This window comes from Amaranthus tricolor, chromosome 8 (assembly GCF_026212465.1).
Source record: "Amaranthus tricolor cultivar Red isolate AtriRed21 chromosome 8, ASM2621246v1, whole genome shotgun sequence".
NCBI lineage: Eukaryota > Viridiplantae > Streptophyta > Magnoliopsida > Caryophyllales > Amaranthaceae > Amaranthus > Amaranthus tricolor.
This window is the reverse complement of record NC_080054.1, coordinates 17620133-17642305: the sequence shown is the minus strand read 5'-3', so window position 1 is coordinate 17642305 and position 22173 is coordinate 17620133. Positions and strand designations below refer to the sequence as shown.

The 22173-nt window shown below is 33.0% G+C and overlaps 2 protein-coding genes across 4 annotated transcripts; both read right to left on the bottom strand.

Annotated features, from left to right (window-relative positions):
• Nucleotides 1–1456: 1456 nt before the first annotated feature.
• On the bottom strand, nucleotides 1457–5253 carry LOC130820323 (probable LRR receptor-like serine/threonine-protein kinase At4g36180). Its single transcript, XM_057685656.1, has one exon. The coding sequence runs from the start codon at nucleotides 5080–5082 to the stop codon at nucleotides 1654–1656; it is 3429 nt and encodes a 1142-aa protein (XP_057541639.1). The 5' UTR covers nucleotides 5083–5253; the 3' UTR covers nucleotides 1457–1653.
• An 8167-nt stretch (nucleotides 5254–13420) lies between these two features.
• Nucleotides 13421–22142, bottom strand: LOC130820322 (kinesin-like protein KIN-7F). Of its 3 annotated transcripts, none has more exons than XM_057685653.1 (15): nucleotides 21926–22142; nucleotides 21473–21641; nucleotides 19980–20364; nucleotides 19401–19490; nucleotides 19215–19315; nucleotides 19019–19132; nucleotides 18815–18896; nucleotides 18668–18735; nucleotides 18452–18517; nucleotides 18237–18361; nucleotides 17237–17570; nucleotides 16230–16331; nucleotides 14915–16150; nucleotides 14363–14682; nucleotides 13421–14157 (listed from the first exon to the last, which is right to left on the bottom strand). In XM_057685653.1, exons 3-15 carry the CDS (start codon nucleotides 20191–20193, stop codon nucleotides 13812–13814), a joined length of 3198 nt encoding a protein of 1065 aa, XP_057541636.1. In that variant the 5' UTR covers nucleotides 20194–20364; nucleotides 21473–21641; nucleotides 21926–22142; the 3' UTR covers nucleotides 13421–13811. The 3 variants fall into 3 exon arrangements, with proteins under 3 accessions (XP_057541636.1, XP_057541638.1, XP_057541637.1); XM_057685655.1 differs by having other exon boundaries at nucleotides 19980–20452; nucleotides 21926–22076; XM_057685654.1 differs by having other exon boundaries at nucleotides 21808–21926.
• Nucleotides 22143–22173: the final 31 nt, after the last annotated feature.

Below are 22173 nucleotides of genomic sequence, written 5' to 3'. Positions count from 1 at the left end.
AGCTAGCCCATATATGTTTCATATTGAGATGATCTTAACTAACTAAGAAATATTGAACAGAGTGATATTCAGAAGTATTCTTTCACTAAAACAAATGGGAATATTTTGAGAATATAAATAGAACTTTGGATTACTATAAAAATATTATTATGATATTAAGGATTATATATATATATTGAATTAATAAATACTATAGATTATTTTAGGTGCATGAATTATAATTGATATTAATTATTAATAGATTTCCCTTTCAAAAAAAAAGTACAGACATAAAAAATATTAATCTATTATTTTTTGTTTGGAGTTTATTCTATTTAACTTATTTGAGATGTATAAATAATCAAATTAATTAGTCCAATCAAATTTAAGTTGGTTTAATTTGACTTAACAAGTACAAATTTATTATTATTTTATTTATATCAACTATTAATGCTAAACACAAATAATATTTTTTGTTAAAATTTTTAAAATACGTTTTTTTTATTATATTGGACCAAATCAAAATTTAATTGTGAGATATTGATTCAAATTATAAATTGTTTAGAATAATACTTTATTTTTTAGTTGATCCCAAATTAACTTTTGCACTATTTCGACATTTTATGGTATTTTACATATTGTAGCTAGTTTACAAGAAAAAAACATAATCATGTAAGATCTTATTTTACTCGTTTCGCGGTCTCGCTGCATATTTTTATATGCATTTTTAATAATTTTTAGTTATGAATGATTTCAAATATATAAACACTTCGACAAATATATTGAACTACGCTAAAGTTATCTAAAATCAATTTTAAAAATAAAAGAAATAGTAGATTATACTTTACTTGTACTTTTTCCGTTCCAACTTACTTGCAACATTAGCCATTAGAATTATTACACTATTTATTAATCACCCTTAATTTGCGATTAGTTTTTTAATTTATATATAAATTAATATATAATCAATTGAGATCTTATTTAATTCATCTCAATGCAACAATTATTAATATTTAATTTTTTATAATTTTTAATTATATATAATTTAAGATATTAATAATTAAATTAATAATTAAATTAGTATATAAATTGTGTGAAAAAAATCAAACCTCGAGAAGTAACTTTATGAGAGGCCAACTTGATAGGGTTGCCCATGGGAAACTAAATCTTTTTTATTTTTTTTGTTTTTAGTCAGACTATTTAGGTTTATTGAGTTGTCTTCTCACTTTCTAAAAACATAACGGCTATATTTTTCCCCACGTGACAACACCACAGAGGTTGTTTGTCATTTGGCGGGAATAGGTGGTTGTAGGTCCCACTATTTTCCAGTTGCCATAAGAGTCTTTGTCGTTGACTAAAACCCCCTCCAATTTTATCCAATGGACCCCACCCATTTCTTGGGTTATGAAAGTAGGAGCAATTTCTACTCAGAGATCAATAAAAATCAAATTGCAAATAAAACAAGCACCAAAAGGTATGAAAAAAAGTCCAAAATTAAATTTCATAGCAAGAAAGTCATCATTAGACTACACTAAATGACAGAAAAGTTCACAAAAAAGTAAAAAAATAAAAAAAAAATCTTACTGTCACAAATTACAATCCATTTGAATGAAAGAATTTTGGATTATGCAACAGTTTACACTTGGGAGTACAATTAAGCCTAATGAAATGGATTTAAATAGGAGAATGATGAGAAGTCGGGTCGGCTGATGAAGGTATATCAGGCCCGACCCGACAGCCTTCAAGCATGAAAACAATGTCAGCCATGGATGGTCTATCTAATGGGTCTGGTGCTGTGCATAGCAATCCAACTTTTATGCCTAACAAGAATTCTTCCCATTCTGATGATTCGGGATCGAGTTCGAGCAATCCGGGTTCTAAAAGCTCGGTAATTTGACCCCTTTGGAGCTGTCTTTTAACCCATTTCACAATATCTTCATCTTGTGTGAACATCATTGGCCTTTTGCCTGTTAGGAGTTCAAGCAACACGATCCCAAAACTGTAGACATCTGACTCTTTGGTTACTTCTCCTGTAAGGGATGCTTCCGGAGAAACATAGCCTAGTGTTCCGACTGAAGTAGTGGAACCCGAAGGATCAACTAGGGTTGCCAATGCGATAACGAGTTTTTCAAGCCCGAAATCTGATAAATGTGCCTCAAAATCAGCATCAAAAAGGATGTTTTGGGGCTTCACATCCCCATGAACCAATTGTGCCGTGTGAAGGAATGCTAACCCTCGAGCAATTCCTAGCGCAATGAGGTGTCGCATCGGCCAATTGAGGACATGACCGTCTTGGTGAGAAGCTTCTTGCAAAAGGGTCGCCAAGTTTCCATTAGGCATGTAGTCATACACCAAGAGACGAAGATCAGGAGGACCTGCGTAGTACCCACGAAGAACAGTTAGGTTCCGGTGTTTCACTTTCCCTAGAGCTTCAGCTTCTTTCTTGAACAAGCTTTCATCGAGTGTTCCGTCTGGCAGTCGCCTGATAGACAGAACCATTCCATCATTGTAACTAGCTTTGAAAAGCAGACCATATTTCGTCCTGCTCAAAACATTTTCCTCGTCGAAATTTCTTGTCGCTTCCATAGTCTCCGCGAGAGTGATCTTGTTATTGAACATAACAAGTTTAGGGCCTCCACTGCTGTCACTGCTGCCTCGGCCTGTGCTTCCGGTTCCAGTGACAGAGCTAGTCCGTGCAGGGCTACGCTTCTTCTCCTTCGTTGCGCCCTCTCTTAGTCTCTTACGCCACCTTAAGAGACTAAACAAATAGAAGCAACAACACAATGCAAGTAAACAAGTTCCACCAATAATCAAAACTAATAACCAAATCAATCTCCTCTTAGCAGCCTTATCTAAGGCACATTTCTTATCCAAAGGCTGCCCACAAAGCTTCTGATTATCAGCATACGCCGATGGGTCACTAAACCTTGCACCAAGCGCACTCGGGATTGCCCCTTGCAAGTTGTTCCCAGATATATTGAAGTATGTCAATGCAGGGATGGCAGTGAGATTATCTGGTATCGAACCAGTCAAATTATTGTCAGAGAGATCAAGTGTATGTAACTTGTTCAATTCCGACAGCGAAACTGGTATGACCCCAGAGAGGTTATTCCTATTAAGCAACAAAGACTCAAGAGCCAAACAACTCGAAATTTGTTCGGGAATTCCACCGGATAAACTATTGTCACTTAAATCTAGCTTAACTAAACGCGAAAGGCGAACGACCTCATCAGGAATATCACCATTAAGAGAGTTAGATCCGAGTTCAAGAACTTGCAGATTCGAGCAATTTCCAAGCTCGGGTGGGATGGACCCGGAAATATCATTATGGGAAAAAGAAAGAGCCATAAGAGACTTCAAGTAACCAAATGTCGAAGGTACACTACCGGAGAAGTTATTGGAGCTTAAATTCAAATAGGTTAACCCCAGCAAGCTACTAAAACCCTCAGGAACATCCCCACTAAACTTATTCTCTTGCAATGCAACAACTTGTAGATTAGGCAAACTTGTTAACTCAGAAGGCAATTCTCCTGATAAATTCTGTTTACTTAAATCCAAAACCTTAAGCTTAAAAAGATTACCAACACCATCAGGGATTTTACCACTTAACTCATTATTACTCAAATTAAGAACAGAAATCTGCCTTAAATCTCCAATACTAGCCGGAATCTCCCCGGAAAATCGATTCCCACCAATGCTCAATGCAGTCAAATTGGTCAACTTAACTAACTCCATTGGCAATTCACCAGTTAACCTATTATCACTAACATCAAGACTCTCAAGTCCTGAAAGGTTCCTAAAACTCGACGGGATCATCCCCGAAAACTGATTCCTAGCCAATGATAGAGTCTTTAACCCTAACATTTCACCTAAAAAACCAGGTAATTCCTCAGAAAATTGATTCCCACCCAAATCAAGAACCCTTAAATGACTACATTTTGTGAACTCAACAGGCACATTCCCACTTAGAGTATTATTACTTAATCTTAGTTCTTCAAGCTTAATAAGATTACCAAACTCTTTAGGAATCAACCCATTGAAAAAATTTCCAGATAAATCCAAATTGACCAATGTACTACTTAAATCCCCGAACCAAACAGGCAAAAACCCTTGAATTAAATTCCCTTGAAGATCCAATTCCCTCAAAGAACTCGAACACCCACTTTCGAATTCTCTGATTCCTGTAAACTTATTAAAACCTAACTTTACAACCTTCAAACTAAATGAAGAAAACCCAGAAACATTACAAAAAACACTCGAAGGGATAATCCCTGAAAGGTTATTATGACTCAAAGAAATCATCTCAATTCTTGGTAAATCCGGAATACCAGATGGCAAAACCCCAGCAAGAAAGTTACCATCAGCAGTAAATTGAACAAGTGAAGAACAATTAGAAAGAGCAGCAGGAATAGTACCAGAAAGCAAATTGAAATCCAGAGATAAAAACTTCAACTCTTGTAAATCACAAATAGAAACAGGAATCGTTCCTTGAAGTTGATTATAAGATAAGTTAATAAGTTCTAAAAAAGGAGAGTTTGAAGAGAAATTTCTGGGTATTTCACCGGAAAATGAGTTAGCGGCTAAATCAAGGTATTGAAGATTGGGAGGAAGAGAAGGAAGTGGGCCCGAAAAGGAGTTGTTAGAAAGGATGAGAGTAGAGAGAGAATGAAGTGAGGAGAGAGAAAGTGGGAGAGAAGAGTAGAATGAATTTGATTGGAGGAAAATGAGCTGAAGGTGAGAGAGAGAAGAGAGGGAAGAAGGGAGCGGGCCAGAAATGGAGTTGTGACGGAGGGATAAACGGCGGAGGTAACGGAGGTTAGAGATTTTAGGGGAGAGAGTGCCGGAAAGATGGAGAGAAGGGAGACGGAGTTCAATGACGTTAAAGGTGGTGGAGCAAGTTACACCCCGCCAGTCACATGGGGCGGATCGGGTCGACGGATCCCACCCGGAAAGAGCTCCGGTTGGGTCGATGAGGTTGAGTTTAATGGAGGTGAGAGCGTCGATTTCGACTGAAACGGTGGCGTTTTGGGAGGTGGTGGAGGATATTATGGAGAGGATGAGGAGGAGGAGGAGGAGTAATGTGAGCTTGAAAGGTTTAGCCATGGAGTAAAAGTGGAGGACAGAGAAAATATTGGTGGGTTTTTATGTTTTAATGTAGGGAGGAGTGTAGGTTAGCAGAAGGGGAAGCCATGGTCGTTGTGGTACTCTGCGCACTCTGAGTAGTAAGGGAAGTGAAGATGTTTCAGGTAGTGAGAGAGTGATGAAGGTTTCACTTTTTTTTATTAGGAGAATAAAAGAGAATGGATACATAAAATAATAATTAAGTAAAATGTTAAAGAAATTTGAGTTTGAAAAAGAATAATAAAAAGGAAAGATGGAAGGTGGAGTGAAGTACTCTATTTTTTTTTCTTCCTTATTTATTTTTTCACAGTTTTTAAAATAAATTTTAAGTCTTAATGTCTCTAAATAAATAAAAAAAAGTATATATTAAGACGAATCTAACGAGATTTCACATTGATATATTTTATCATCTATATGTATCTTAAAAATCTTAATTATATTCCTTCCTCCAAAATAAAATATTCTAAACGGGAAGAACATTAGAAAACTGAGCAAGTATATTTTACTGTGAACTTGCGAAAAATGTAATTTATTGTCTCTTTAAATTTTTTAGAAGATGCAAATCTGATTTACAGTTTTGTTATTTTGGATTTATAAATTTTTATTAAATATTTTTTTTGTTGTTTTACCAACTAAAATGATAAAATCCAAAAATTAATCGAAAAGCCAATTTTTAAATAGAATTATCCCAAATTAATCCAATTAATTAAAATGGAGTATGACCCAACTTGAACTAAAATACCTCACATACAATTTACAAAAATCAAAATTAAGTTGTCAAGCATATACTAAAAAATCAATTTAATCTCATCTTAAATATCACACTCAAAAGCCAAAATTTAAAAGTTACATCTCAATCTTCGAACAGAATAAAACTTAATTAATCTGGTGATAAAGTATCTACTAACAAATAAGCTATTCACCCTATGTGGTAAACAAATACTTCTTCCGTTTCAAAATCCTTACACTAAACACATTTTTGCGCAATCCAATTCGTTTGTTGGATTGTTTTTATCTGAAATTATACATAACTAAAAATTGTAAAAATTTAATATTATGAAAATATACGACGAAATGAATAAAACAAGATCTCACATGACTAAGTTTTCTTTTATATAATAACCGAACTATGTAATTCACCATAGAATAATAAATAGTGCAAAAATTAATTTAGTGTATTTAACATGAAACCAAGGAAGTAATTAGAAAAATAAAGGAAAAATGGGGTTTAAAGAACTAAAGAAAGAGGGAAAGATGGGAGGAGTCAACAAGTGTGGCTATGCGGTCTACTAACAAAAATGAGACTATGCTTTTTCTTTTTTCTTTTCTTTTTGTATTTGGGGTTTTGTTGTCAATTTGAACTTCCCACTTGGCAGGAAAGTCAAGAATTGATTTTGGTGTTATTACAAAGAGCTAATGAATGTGCTGAGTACTCCATATAACACCGTAATTAATTCATTCTCTTTAATTATCGTTATTTATCTTCTTTTTTAATTTTATTTTTATTTTTTTATTTGTATGTATTTTATTTATTCTATTTATAAGTTGTAGGTTTTTTTCTCTTTAAAGATCTTTTTTGAGCTAATAAACTCCTTGACTGCACCCTCTTCTATGGGTATATAAGTTGCCGTCATTCTTTCTTCTCCAAACCTAAGTGAGATACACTGAATATGATGAAGATGATGAATGTGATTTCGACATAAAATTCTCATTAATGTAGTTTTAAATGGTATAGTTAAAAATTAATATTAATATTCATTAAAATTTTTTATTTTTAAGATCATGAAGTATGTCATAATTCTAAAATAAATTCTCTTTTAAATTTTGGAAATTAATGTTTAGACTATGGAGGTAATATGTACGTTATATAACTTTAGTCATGAAGTATTCCACTAGTGCTACTTTAATGTTCTTATTTGCTGTTTCAAACAATTTTATTTGTTGTTTCATTTAGAGAATTTTTATATTTATAATGCATTTTTGGATATTATTAGTCTTAGTAATCTTAATTTTTAATATTTTTTAAAACTTATGTTATTAGCTTATTATTTATTAACTTTATTTTAATCTTTTCATAATGCATATGATTAATATATGTTTTTCACTAACTTTATTTTAATATTTTTTTAATGTTTATAATTCTCTTTTTTTTTTTTTCTACCAAATCGATTTTATAAACTATGTATTTTAGTGATTATAATCCCCACTTTTTAATTGACTTTATAAATATTCAATAAAATAATATTTTCACCATTTAAAAAATTCAATACCGTTTCTTAATTATGGTAAGCATTTCTTATAAAAACAACAAATAGGAACGGACAAATATGAGATATAAAACAAATATATTTTTTGTTCCAATTTAGTCATATGTTAGATATTTTCATTTTTCATACTATCTACACTCAGTCATATGCTATTTTATCCATCTTATATGGTTAATTACATTATTATTCTTTTGAATATGATTTCATATATAATACCCTCTAAAACTTAAGTATCCTACTAAATCCAAATCCAAATGACCAAATCTATAAATCTCAAAGTATCAAAATAGATTTTGGCCTTATTGAAAAGGGTTGACATAATTACTATTAGAAGGACAAGAGGCTTTTGCTATTAACTGAAGTTGTTGGATGAAATTCATTAGTTGAAAATATTGATTAATAAGCCAGTTGTTTAAGCTAGTTATGTAGGCCTGTTGTTAAGAAGATGTTTGGTAAAAGTTATTTGTTAGTTGTTAGCTATTTATTGAAGAAAAAAAGACTAAAAACCAAAAGCCAGTAAAAAAAAGCTACTTTAACTAGTTTGGAAAAATTAAAATTAATAATCAAACCTTTCATCCATCTGTTGTGAATAGTTTCAACTTTTAAATTATTTTTTAATAATCCAATCTTTGCCTTTAGTTTGCTGTCAGCATACTAATAGGGTATGCTGATAGCAAACTAAAGGTAGATGTTGGATTATTATAAAATAAAGGGGTATGCTAATAGCAAATTAAAGGTAAAGGTTGGTTATAAAAAAATTATCTAAAGGTGATTGGGTGAAAGGTTGGATTATTAATATTAATTTTTTCTAGTTCTTTTGGTTTTCGCTTAAAAGCTAGTTTTTTAGCTAGCTTAAAATTCATTTACCAAACACTTTTTTTTGCTGGTTGACCAACAAATAAACCAAAAATCAAAAGTTATTGTCAAATACCCCTTAAACTTGAAGTTTAGGCTAGAGTCAAACGTAGACTATTTTGAAATGCTTATGCTATGTTTTGGAATGATAATTTCATTAAGAAATTCAAAATTCGTCTCAAATTTAGGGTTTGACAAACCACAAAAAGTTCTTATTTGGATTTGAGTCAATTTCATAATTATTTTTAAAAATAGTTAAAATTGAGAATTTGAAAATGACTTCTTAAACCTTATTATTTTCAAAATTTTCATTCTTATTTTATAATTAAAATCAACAATTTAAAATTAAATACTTCCTCCATTTTTTACTTGCACTCTAATTATCTACTTTTATACTCTTTATTATTTTATCAAAGCTTTATACTCATTTTTAGTTCTCTTGATATTATCAATACGATAAACATATTAATCGAATAAAAATGTATTTAGATGTAAGTAAAAAAATACTTATTCTTAAATACAAGCATAGAAAACTTTAATTTCTCCATTTTCACTTCTTAATTAGATTTAAAAATAAATTTGATAATCTTATCTTATAATCATCTAATTTCAAAAGCAACATACATGAATGAATCGCAAGTCCGTCTTCACCGCTTAAATCAATTATTGATGAGACAATAAGACAGTACTTAGTTCAGAAAGGTCTAAACATGGGCCCCACTAAAATTTTTGTTAATTTAAATCTCTCTAGATTTGTTATGATGCACGTGTTTATTTACTTTGATCCTGTAATTTCAAATTTGTATTATTGCGGATTCAAAAATCGCTCATGAAATTAAGACCTTAGTTATTAGGTGAAAATTTTAAAACAATTTATCTTAAAATTGTAAATTATGTGTCTGTATTATTAGTTTATTACTAAAGGAAAAATCTTACCGAATATTGATATTCCACAAGATAAAATATAAAATGAAAAGTGGTAAGAAAATAAGACTGCTACAATACTTCGTCAACTTTAGATGGTATCATTGATAAGTACTTTATCTAATAAAGCATAGAGTTTCCCCAACAGGAGTAAAAGTTATTTGTATATAATGCTCTTCTGAGCAACAAATGAGAAGGTACGCACCTAAAGGTGTGGCTGGCTCTACGCGAAAAGGTAAGAGGGACTACATAAAGAATGATAACGGTTAGAATTTAAAGTCAAAAGAGATATTCCTGAGTTCCATCAGGTATCTAAACTCTAAGTCAACTATGAAGCATAAAATACTCTTCCATTCATAACCTTCAAGGTAGCTAACTTTCATTCTAGAGAATAAACTATTCTTCGTCAGCATTTACGTGAACTTGTTGCTCTCAACCATTGACATTTGGGATATCATTTATTCTTGTGAGACGAGAAGCATTTATTAAGGTCTCACGGTATAGTGTACTTGGGATTAAGCTTGTTAGGTCTTTAATTCATACATTCACTAATTTAGGCATCAGAGCAAGTACTCTTAACCCCTTTTTACTTGTGCAAATCTGGTCATTATAAAGGCCTTATTGCAAGAAGAGTTAGATTGCAATGACAAGTCTCTCGACTAACAACCTCTCTCTCAAACAAATAAACCTAGCACTAACCCAGCCCTCTAACCCCTACAGTTTTCCCGTCCACAACATCTCCAAAACTCATGGCTTCATTACAATGTGAGCCCCTATATTAAATATATCAAGAAAACAGAAAAACCTAAGATCAAGGAACTGAAAAAAGATTAATTCAAAAATAATAACTAACTTTCTCCTAAAAAATACCCTTCTTTCCAACAAATATAGCATACATATTGGGCTCCTTGGCATATGGAGATAATCGCAAAGCCGCTACATTTCACATTGCTTCAAACGTGGTGAATTGGTAATATCTTTTTATTTATTTTTAGCGCTAACGGAATAATTGTCTTAATTTTGTAAGATATTAGATCAAAATTCCGAATAAGGACTTTAGGATTCTGATTTTTCGTACAACACATTAAAGGGTGTTTGGTATAAAAAGTGAAATTGTAATTGGAAAAAAACAAACAAAAATAGATGAAGGTACGTAAAGTGTTTTTGTCATAATGATATAGTCGTCTATAAGAACAAGAGATGTAAAGAGATGAAAACAACAAAAAATTAATGAATAAATTTAATAAAATTTACAAAACCTAGCATGGTTTACACATGCTAGACACAAGTGAGTAGATTTGACAAAATTATCTTTTTGCCTTTTGGTTTAACTGCGTGAAGGAAAAACCAAATTCCAAAATGATAGTCAATGAGTTGCAAAATAAAATTTTGAGGTTAATTAAGCAAATCCACCATTAAAGGCCGATGATTTTGGGAAAAAACAATGCTTTGATCTTTGCAGTTACATTGTTGTGAGATGAAACAAAAGTAAAATTAAAGATGCGAAAAGTATGGGCGGATTTAATGTGTAGCCACTGAGATCAACTCACATCCCTAAAAAACTAAATAAAATCAAATTATATATGTAAATATGTTTTAGATGAGTTGATAGTATATTGTCTTCCATATGTATGACTAGGGTTCAAAATCCATAAATTGCGTTTTACATAAAATAAACTTTAACATCACTTTTTTTCATGGATCCGACCCTGGTATTGAGAAGGAACAAATGAAGAAGTTTGGGTAAAGGAAGATATGAAGAAACAATTGAAGTAGAGCCTCTACTTATTTTAGAGCTGACTTGAGTAGTATGAAAATAAAATTTGTTTTCAGTGATTTTGAAAAGTAACAAAATAACGAATTGAAATACACACACCTCGGTAATAAATTGTGTTTTCAAAATCTTATACCAAACAAAGTGAAATGAATTCACTTGCTCTAATCCGTTTCCAAAAGCTAAAAATTCCATAAACACCCTTGAATTTTCTCAATGATAGTTGCATATTTTAAAACATCTTATCTTAACCACACCACTTTTGTCCTTCTCAATTATGGATGTTTTCAATGATTTTCTACCTTCTTTTTTGAGAAAATGCATGTACCATTTTCTTTAATCATCATTCATATATTTTTCTTCTCTCCTTTTCTAATTAATATTATATACACAATTTAAATTTTATATCTTAATTATCTCAACCAACCAAAGATAAAATTGTACACTCTATAATAATAATTGAGTTTTCTTTTAATCTCATTTATAGATGAAGTAGTGTAATAATTTGATAGTATTGATGAAGTTGAAGTATAATCCAACAACACAAGTACAAAATAAGTCAAATGAGTGTTTGAAATATTGTTGTCACTTTCACAAATAAACATCATATCATTTGAAGTGTTTTATAGTAGTGAAAAGAAACAACATGCCATGATTCATGCACCGTACTACTATTAGTAGAAGTATTTATTTTCTAGAATAATAATCCCGAATCGGACATGGATTGCTATTTCAACCAATTACATTTACTCCAATATACTTCCTCCGTTCCATAATACTTGCTATATTTTCTATTTTTGACAATTTTATATTACTTGCTACATTTCCTTTTTTAGTAATAAAACAATTATTTAAAGTTCTACCTACTCTTATTTTTATCCTACTCTATACTCTATATTCTATAATAAAAACTATATTATACTCTATAAAGTAACCTAACAACCTATTTTTCTTTTTTCTTTTTCAATTAACAATAATAAAATACTATACTCTATAAAGTAAACAATCAGCTACAGTGTAAGTCAATCACTTTTCTTAATACCCGTGCCCATGCAAATGTAGCAACTAAAATGGAACAGAGGAAGTACCTCATAGAGCATAATTGTTACTCCTATTTGATCCAAAAAACTTTTATATATATTCGTATTTGCACATCATTAATTCTAAATTTTGTCAAACCTATCTAAATTTTAAGAAATCTAAATTGATAGTTAAAACTAAGAGCTACTCTTATGAGAGACTTTTTTTGGTGAAGACGACCTTAAAATTAGTAGTTTATATGCTATATGCTAATAATTATATTAGTTGGGTTATGAAACACATATATAAGCCACGTCTCATGGTGAAACTATCTCACACAAAAATTTATAGTTTTTTTAAAGTAAAAGAAAAAATCATAACTCATTTTTTATATTCACTCTAATATTTAGAACATCTATTTCCTTTTAAATGCTCACATGATATCAATTAACTCATCTATCTAACAATATAAGTATGATCTTGCTAATATATGTCCTGGAGTGTTTATTAACAATTTTTTTGATAAGTCTCCTCAACTTATTGAACAAAATAAACATAAAACGTAATAAATACAATTTCAAATTAATTAATACTTAGTTATACTCAATTTTAGAAGGAAAAAAAAAATTGATTGCTCCTCCACTCTTTACCCTTCCTAGAAAGTGGCTTAATGGAGGTAAAAGATGCATTAACACTATTGGGTTTGAAGCCCGCAGGGCGAAACTTTCTGTGTACAGTTTTAATATGATTAATACTATTACCTTTAAAAAAAATAAAAAAATAAAAAAAAAAAGAAAAAAAAACGTATCACTATGCATATCGCATGGGTATTTAACCTTGAGTTTATTAAATGACTTCAATGAACTTATAAAGTAGTTCAAATCTTTTACAAATAACCAAGGATGACGAAGCTATGGAAGTCTATATTTAATGAAAATCATATCATTCATCTAATACCAAAAATATTTTCTCATTGCCTTCCCCTTAAGTTACCAGAATGTCACGTGCCGACTTAATTTTTCGGACTAGTTTCTCAATATTTGGGCCTTAAAAAGGTTGACTTGTGACAAGAAGCTCTAGGTTAACGTTTGGAAATCTTTGTCCCCAATAAATTAGTGTTTTAAAGAAAAAAAAAATCAATTTACAATTGATAAAATATTACTTAAATAATAAAGGACCCCAAACATATGAAACTTTCGTTTAAGATTCTATTAATGGTTTGTGTTTCCTTTTGGGTTTCCCACACAATATTGTACTTCTATTTCTTTGTAGTAACATTGGTCCTTCCATAAATAATCATCATCATCATCCTCAAACCAAAAATCTTGCTCGAAAATATGGTCTAAATGAGAAAAGATGACAAACAATCTATACCCATACCTCCTTCAAAGAGAGAGCCAGAAGAATATGATCAATTTTACCCAAAAAAAAAAAAAGCCCTGCATAAAGAATCAACATGAATAAGGGATGTTCAAGAGTGAGGCATTGAACAAGGAAGTTCATTAATTTCAGAGGTATTAGACATTAATCAAGTTCTCAAATAGCCTATAATTTATCGAAAACAAAGGGGAAAAGAAGGCACTTCCACTATGCTTGTTAATGTTCCAAAAGAATCAGCATGATTTATACACGGAGCCCAGATTGTGGAAAGGAAGGGTCTATTGCAATAAAAACTTAAACCATTCAGTTGGAGACTAAATAACATGGCACTCGCGCTTGGATCACTCGAAAAGGCGGACTAAAAGACTCTCTAGCATTAGCGAATGCCTCAAGGAGAATCTTGCAAGCGTTCATAATTGCCTAACAAGAGACTGATCATGTCTGTGATCTGAGTTACTTACCACAAATTTACAATCAGCTACAATATTAGCTCAAGGATTAACTTCCGGAAAATGTTTCTTACATGAGATGGCTAGGATTCTGCTTCCACTAAACGATTTTCTCCGCCCCTGAGTAGTCGTCAAATTAAGGCCAAATACCTCCTTTGGAACTTGCGGCTCACTGAACCGAACTAGTCTAGCAACAATGTTGGCACTTTCCATGACATGGTCCATGTCTAGAGCATTGACCCAAAGGTGGTGAGCAAGTTGTGAGCCCCTCTTTTTGGTATCCAAACTGATGCCCCATCTTACATATATATCCCTCCTCTCTTGTTTTGAGAGCCTTCGCTTCACTAGCTTGCTCAACATTTTCCTTTCACTAAGGAGCGCGTGTTTACTGCTTCAACAAAAATTGTTAACCTATCACTCCTAAGAATGACATATTTCAAAAAGAGCTTATTTTCTTCTATTGTTTTCCTTATTCTGTAAGTGATGTTCGTAATAGCCTAATAGGTAGAATGCAAATTAAATCTCAAAAATTAACAAGAGAACCCAAGAGAAGGTATTCTAGATTTAAAAGCATCAAATATTAGACATCATACCTCGAAATAGGTGTAAGCTGGCGACCATCTAAGATAACTGCTGTTCCTGACGAAAATGAATCCTTGATGTAGGCGAGTCTTCTACGTTCTACTTCCATGTAAATGGTGTCTGCGTGGCCATCCTTGATGAAGAGAAGGAAAAAGCAGGTTCTATGTATCAATGAAATGTTGCAGGCATCCCAGAGTTCAATTATCTCCTCCTGTAATTTCTTAACATCTGACAGAGAAAGAGAATTATCACCCAAATCATCTTGAGGATTTAAGCCAACATCTTTCACATTCTTGATAGAGTTATTTGCCGTCTGATTTATATCCTCAAACTGAAACAAATAAGGTATGAATATAGTAAGCGTTAATGATGCGATCATGCGAACATAGGAAGTTAGCTGGAAGAATAAATTGATACACTATCCTCGAACACGTACTACAATAATTATAGAATAATTTCACAACTAAAATAAAGATTGAGCTCAAGAGGGCAGTTGTTAAGCATCTAGAACAAAAGGTGAGAGTGGCTTAATGAAAAATCACACATGAACTCAGCTTCATTACCTGAAATTTTTGAAGTTGACGTTGATCCAATGACTTAGCCTTTATAAAATCTTTTCTAGCCGAGAGAGATGTATATTTTTCAATATTATCCAAGTGGTTAGAAAGCTCAACTTCAGAAACCTCAGTTGCATCAAGCTGCACAACTCCAATCGGTATTCGAGGAGCTTCATTGCACAGGGTAGTTTGCTTCCTGTTAGAATCCTCAACTTCAATAGTATATTCTCCATCTCCCCTCTCATGTTTGACCTCACACTTCATCTCTTCTGAAAATGATGGAGATGCACTCATGTTGCTTGATTGAGGACTACTATCAACACTGTTGGCTTTCTGAATTTCAGGCTCATAGTCTATTAGCTGCCAGCCAGATGGCTCTTCAGAATCATGAAGAGAAGAGTTCTCATTCTCCAGCTCACTGGCTTGTTTTTGATCATCATCAGCACATCTATAATTCTCAATATCCTTTAATAATAATGACTTACTTTGCTCCTCAGGTAGTACTATGTCGTTTTGGGGATTAAAAGATTCTGCGCATTGAACCTCCATGCAGTTTTTTTCCAAGCTTTCATGAGTCTGTAAGTTAGCTGTCTCTGAAGTTTGCTGTGGGCCTAACTCATCATAGTGAGAGATTGTCTCTGTAAGTCCTTCACAAACTTGATACTGCTCAACAGCCTCAGCTTCACAGGAACCAAGGGCTTCCTCTTGAAATTCATCAGAAACACGGAATGAATCAAACTCGACATAAGGGGATTGAGATCTATACTCATCGGAAACTTGCTGAAGACGAAATTCAAAGTTATCAGATATTTCCTCCCCAGTTTCATCCGGAAAATCATGTAGATCACTTTCAAATGAGTTTTTAGTTCGTACGCCAGTTTCTGGAGATACAATGTGTTGATGAGCTTCTGAAAGGTCACCTTTTTGTTCTCTGTGTATTTCAGGAACTCGAGGATGGTCAATTTCTACAGCTGGAGTCTGGATATGCATGAGCAGAGAAGCTTCATTTGGGCTCTCAATGAACCTCTGCTCGGACGGGCTACTAGTAGGAAGATTTTCATCGAAGTCAGAAGTTGAATAGTTTTCATCATAACTGAGTCTACTGTGTCTATCTGGAGACTCGGAGTTTCCAAATGATGGAGAATGAGCATCGAAGGAGTGATGATTCACTAGAGAGGCTTCATCTGAGGAACATTCAGAAGCTTGACGAACATGCAATCGAGGATAAGAAGAATGTTCTTCCTGCATGTAATTAAAGAAATTGTAAGGAAGAATTTATAATTTTTTAGTGATATCTTTTTAGCGCATGAACATTATATACCCATTCAACAGATCTTCGTTCTCCAGATCCCTGCTGCAAGTTATGAATTTCGGACACTGCATGGTCCAGTTGCGCAGTCAACTCTTTGACCCGTCTTTCCAACTTTACAAAGAAAAGAAATGTAGAATCAGTCATTGAAGATAAGATGAAATTACTATTAAACAATGACGATAGAGTACTAAACAGTGTAAATCTCTCTCAATGAGAATAGGCAAATATACAGACTTAAAGTAAATACGCCTCATTTAGCAAACAAATTTCAATTCAGATCTTCCATTCATGTCAGCTTCTATATTGTGTGAGTTTCAGTATTTCAAAAGACACGGCTGCTATCTAAAATGAGTAAATGACCTCTAAATTTAAAGTACAAGTCAGAAAGCGAGATAACAACAGTTTTAACCACTCTGATTTCTAAACCTCAATTAAACTGTTAGCGTACTTGAAAAAGGGTCCTTGTCTATCTTATATATACTTGCTATCATATTTCCATAACTTGCCAAATTAAGGCGATTCAAACCTTGGGATTTGTTGGTATCACCTTTTCTTTATCTAATATAAGGCTTTGGCATTGTTATGATAAGTATCAAATCAATTTTATAAAGAAAAAGTTCATTGTACATTCATTCATCATCAGTAATGTCATATATTATAAACATTAACAGTAAGAATAATGAAAATTTCAGATTTCAGAAAAGTTCTTATCAGATAGACTAAGGTGAATGATACATATTCTTCTCCAATGCAACCAAGCACAAGAACAGATTATATCTGCTCAGTAGAAATGAAGTTATGAAATCTCTTGCCTATTCATAGCAAATTTTTCACAAAAAGTGCAGGTTAAAAGAATGCTAAGAAATTTCCCAGAAGAAAAATTACAAAAATTGAGTTGATTGAAATAGGAAATGACATGATTTAGGCATCAAACGTGCTAAAATGCTAGGAATATTGTTCGCAGAACCATGATAGCACAAGAATCTTATTATGCGGTTTTTAAATACCAATATTACCTCCTCTATTTTAAAATCCTTTTCTCTCAACAGGTCAACATCAAGAGAACCGCTTGTGGGACTTGCACTACTCAACTCACTCTCAAGCCTTGCCAATTCTCTTTGCAAGTGCTTCACCAAGGCTTTGTCGGACATGACAACATTCACACGAGCATTAGTTGTAACTTCTTTAGCACAACTTGCAAAAAGGAGAGTGTTTCTAGACTGTTCAACATAAATGCGTGCAGGACTCATAGTACATATGACTGCTGTCCTAGCATTGCCTCCCAGGGAAGCTTGTAATATGCGTGTGAGCTTTGAATCTCGGTAGGGGATATGGCCAGTTTGCCCCTTGCTGTATGTAAAGAATAAACCAGTGTCAGATTCACAATTACATATCAACTGAAGCCCATATTGTTTATGAAAATTAGGCCAGCAAAAAAGACAGTGTTGAAATTGCCGTACACCACACAATCAACAAAGAATGATATTATCAACTGACAAAACAATCTAAGACAGGCCAACAAAAAGCATATTGGTTCGACTTGTAACAGGGAAAATATAATGCCGCCATAAAGGAGAGACAAAAATTGGAAAGACTGTCCATTAGGATTGGAATTGTCACTTTAGGTAGACTTAGTGACTCACTCACACAAAGTAATATGAAGAGTGTTGTCACTTGTCAGCTAAAAAATACTAGTAATTTGAGTTACATAAATTCTATTTGGCTAATTAAATGAGTCATCTGATCAGCTTAAATTTCGTAAATAGTAAATACTACTTTATAGTATCCTTGGTCTTTACCCCTTTCCATTCTTTTCACTTTTCTCTAGCAAGTGTCTGTCATGCATTCCGTTTTATTATTCTTTAAAACTGACACAAACCATATCCACAAACACTCCTATGAGGTAGGAGATAATGTTATAAATGATTACATGAAAGAGAACCAAGTGTTGGAATAGTCATCATGAAGCACATGTTCTTTTATTTAATCACAGGCAACAGAAGGAGAGTAAGTCACCTCAGTTTGCGAATAACTGTTCCTAATGTTAACAAACTTCGATTTATGTGTGATCCTTCCTTTAACCTTGATCCAGCAGATAACGCTTGTGAAGCACGCTCACTTCCAGCAAGATCAACAAAATTCTACATGAACAGCAAAAGAGCAACTTAGATTACCTGCATAAAAGCTATCTAAACCATTGATTTACAGGCTCAATATATATGAAAGCTTACCAAAGTAGCAGTAAGGGTGCTACAATTATTCTTTCCTATAAATTCACGAGTTGAACTTTCAATTGTCTGCAAAAGCCAAGAATGACTGGTCAAGTGCAATTATCTTTACATTTCTATTACCTGTTCAATAACCTTCACTCTTTTTGCATGAATGAGAAGTTAATAACTATTTGTGTATCATTGAATCATTTCCCACATAGTATCATGAAAACCTACCAATCTGAGAATTTGGTGGGACCGTGAGCTTGCTTCGTTGAGAAAAGTCTCCCCTATCTGCCTTTGAGCTGCAATAGTAAAAGGTGTCCATGTAATTACTATAATTCAATTAGAAAAAAAAGGTTTTAGGACATAAGCTGTGTTTACCTTCACAAATAGCTAGGAGTTCCTTAAAATGGTCCCAGTCACGCAGAGTTTCCTCGGTAAGTTTCTCTACCACTGTGCCTCTCTGTTAAGAAGGACGTCGAATATTGATTACACTTGAACAAGAAAAATCACATACTTTCACCTACTGAAACTTTTTTCTAGTGATGTATAAACATTATCTAGTCTCATGAGAAGGGAAAACACCTCTGGGTCATCCAAAAGACGAAGGGGACTTTGATCTTCTGTTAGGAGGTCTCTCACTGATTCATTGTAGATCTCCATAGCAGAGAACTTTAACTGGAAATCCCTTTCCTTGTGCTATAAGGATACAAAGCATCGATTAGTGGAGGGAGTTGAGTAAGAAAATGTGTACAACAATTGAATAAAACACTGTTCTCACCTTACGTATGTAGTCAAATATGTCCTCCATAGTATACTCGGTTATTCCAGACATAGTAAATGTTTTCCCACTGCTTGTTTGCCCATATGCAAAAACACTCGCTGCAACAGGTTTTCTAAACATGATCATCAAGCTTCACAACTTGCAAGGAAAGAAGTTGACAATGCACTAAGATAATGTGCTCACAGTTGATGCCAGAGACAGCCGAAAGAACAACTGCTTTGGCTCCTTCCTCATACACCTGCCTTGTGGAGCAATCGTATCTAAACACCCTGTCTAGATGAAACAGCCAGAACAAGGAAGATAAGTTAGATGGTAGTGTGTCTTTAACCAAGTCCAGATATCGTCTCTCACTGCTACAAAGTAAAATTAGTATAAATGTGTGCAATAATAATAGCTTTACACAGGCTACCTCTCTGTATGAGCAAAATTATAACAATATTCATCTCCAAAATCCTCAAAGTTCTCATCATAAACGTTAGTTGCATACTCATTACAAAGCAAAATTTTACAATTGTTCATGTACTGGAACTTATTTCTGTTCTATTTCTATATAGTGGGATAGTACTAAGGGCAAGAAATTCCTTTACTTGAATGCATACAAGAAAAACAGTAAATGTTACCAAAAAAAGAAGTGTCAAATACTCAAAGACAAAAAACTTTACAAGATGCATTTAAGATATAATACATGATTAAACATGATTATGCAACATAATAACCACAAATAACCATGATACAGATTAACAAACAGAATCAATTTCTTACCAAATGTGAAGGTATTCGGATAAAGGGATCGCTCTGGAGACGAATTGTTTTTGTATATGATAGTAGTATCATTGATGCATTCCCAGTCAATTGCCTCCTTCCTTGAAGCTTCCTTCTCATTCAAAGGCCGCAAACGAACAGACACCAAAATCCTCTCCTCCTTACGGCAGCTTAACCCTTGCAATGTCTCCTCCCCATCGCCACTACCCCCCATTTTCACACCTCCCTCAAATCTAAAACCAAATTTTGAAAAACTCCTAGACTCAAGACTATGACCTTAAATACATAAATGCATGAACATTGAACAGTATTAGTCCAAGTAAGACCTCAATTATCACCCATCACAAGACATAACAACTTCCTTCTGCTTTGTTCCCACACAAACCTATAAAAAAATAGCATATGGTTGTTGGATTAGTTGCTGTCTACAAGAACAACACATGGGCCAACTTCCTTTTTACACCCTCCGTTATCTGTTTAGACAAAAAAACAAATGCTAACTATAGCTTAAACTAATAATTAAACAAAGATTTCTAGTTCCCTCACTATTATTATAATTATGTCCCAAGATTCTGCAAAATTTTCATACTAATTTGTTATAATAAAATTCCCTGAACGGCGCGTCCTTATCAACTACCCCTCTCAAGATTATGAAGTATTACATTAGATAATATATGATCTGGTGACCTATCACATGGACGTGAGGCTGAGACTGTATACCAAAAGTTCTCATAAACTCCCTCTGTCCCATCATTTCTTTTGCATTTTTTAATTTAGTAAGTCCCACTATATTTTTTTAATGACTAATGCTATTTTTAAAATTCTCATCAACATATTTATCTTATTTTGTCATTTCATTCGGACATATATAAATCACAAATTTTTTATCCACTTCTCTCTTTTTCATAATTCTCAAAGATTACATGTGAGGCAAAAGCCATAGACAAAGGGAGTAATACCTTTTGGCTTTATTGGAGGCCAAATCTAAGATAATATCATAAAGTAGTCCGAACACTAATTAAACTAAATCTACTATCATTTAAAATTTTTGTATTTTCAATTTAATATCAATAAGATTTATATCAAATGACCGGGTCATATCTAGGTAGGCCAAGACCACATTGCCGTGCCTTTTGCCGAAATAATTCGGCACATGTAGAGGTAAATGGCACATTCATGTAAAGGGCAGTGCACCGCACAAAATGTACCATAGAGTAACGTTCCGAGGATCCCACCACAAACGTGTAATCTAAGCAAATATGGTTTAGACCTTTTGGGTTCATGTAAATTGTAATAATCCTTGAAAGTGATCTGATAATCATATACTGTTAACACATGATTAATCATAATTTGTCAAAATAAAAACAACATGAATAACTTTAAAATTCCACTAATCATCAACTAAGAAAACCATGACATGTTTGACTGGTGAATAGAAGACAAACAAATAAAACCAAAAGAACAAAATAAGAAAATAGAAATATAAATCATACCTTGGGACCGTCAAATTTTTGGCCCATTATGAGAATTCCTTCACTACGCAAACGCAAACAAAATCATCCTCAAATTTTCTCTCTCCTCCTCCAAATTACAAACTCAATATATTTCGTAGATTCGTCTTTAATGGCGGGGACAAATTGGCGGCAATAATATCGGAGACACCTGTAAGTAACAATTAATATCATTATACACTAATAAATCCCGAAAATTCAGCAGAAATATTAATATATAAAAATCAAAATTAAAGTGTGTGTGATCAGTTAAGCAAGCTTCGAAATTAAAAAAACTGTTGAATAATATAGATCCGATCCAAGATCCAAACGATTACATGTAAGATTAAAGTTCATGCACCGACATTAGGTTTAAAATTGAGGAAAATTGTGAAAAATTTCAATAGAAAATTTGAAAATTCAATGAGAAATATGAAATGTAAAGAGAGGAGAGACCATTGACGAAGAGAGAATGGAGGTACGTAAGTAGAAATGGAGGTGTGAGAAAATAAATATGGAGAAAAAGTGAGGATAATGATGGGATATTAGAGTTGGTTGGGCGGGTAAAGTGTCGATTTTCTTTTTATTGTGTTTGTGTTGTGTGTGAATTGTTTGATTTTGGAAACATTTATTTTTTACGTGATAGAATTGATGGATCTGATTTATGTATACTCATTGATTGTATACTTTGGAACACTTGTCAT

Bases quoted from the DNA above. Each gene is read 5' to 3' on its own strand.
- LOC130820323 (XM_057685656.1), bottom strand. From the start codon at position 5,082: ATGGCTAAACCTTTCAAGCTCACATTACTCCTCCTCCTCCTCCTCATC.
- LOC130820322 (XM_057685653.1), bottom strand. From the start codon at position 20,193: ATGGGGGGTAGTGGCGATGGGGAGGAGACATTGCAAGGGTTAAGCTGC. The intron at 19,316-19,400 runs GTGAGCACATTA...AACCTGTTGCAG, and splicing joins GGCTGTCTCTGGCATCAACT to CGAGTGTTTTTGCATATGGG. The intron at 18,362-18,451 runs GTAAGCTTTCAT...CTGTTCATGTAG, and splicing joins GCACCCTTACTGCTACTTTG to AATTTTGTTGATCTTGCTGG.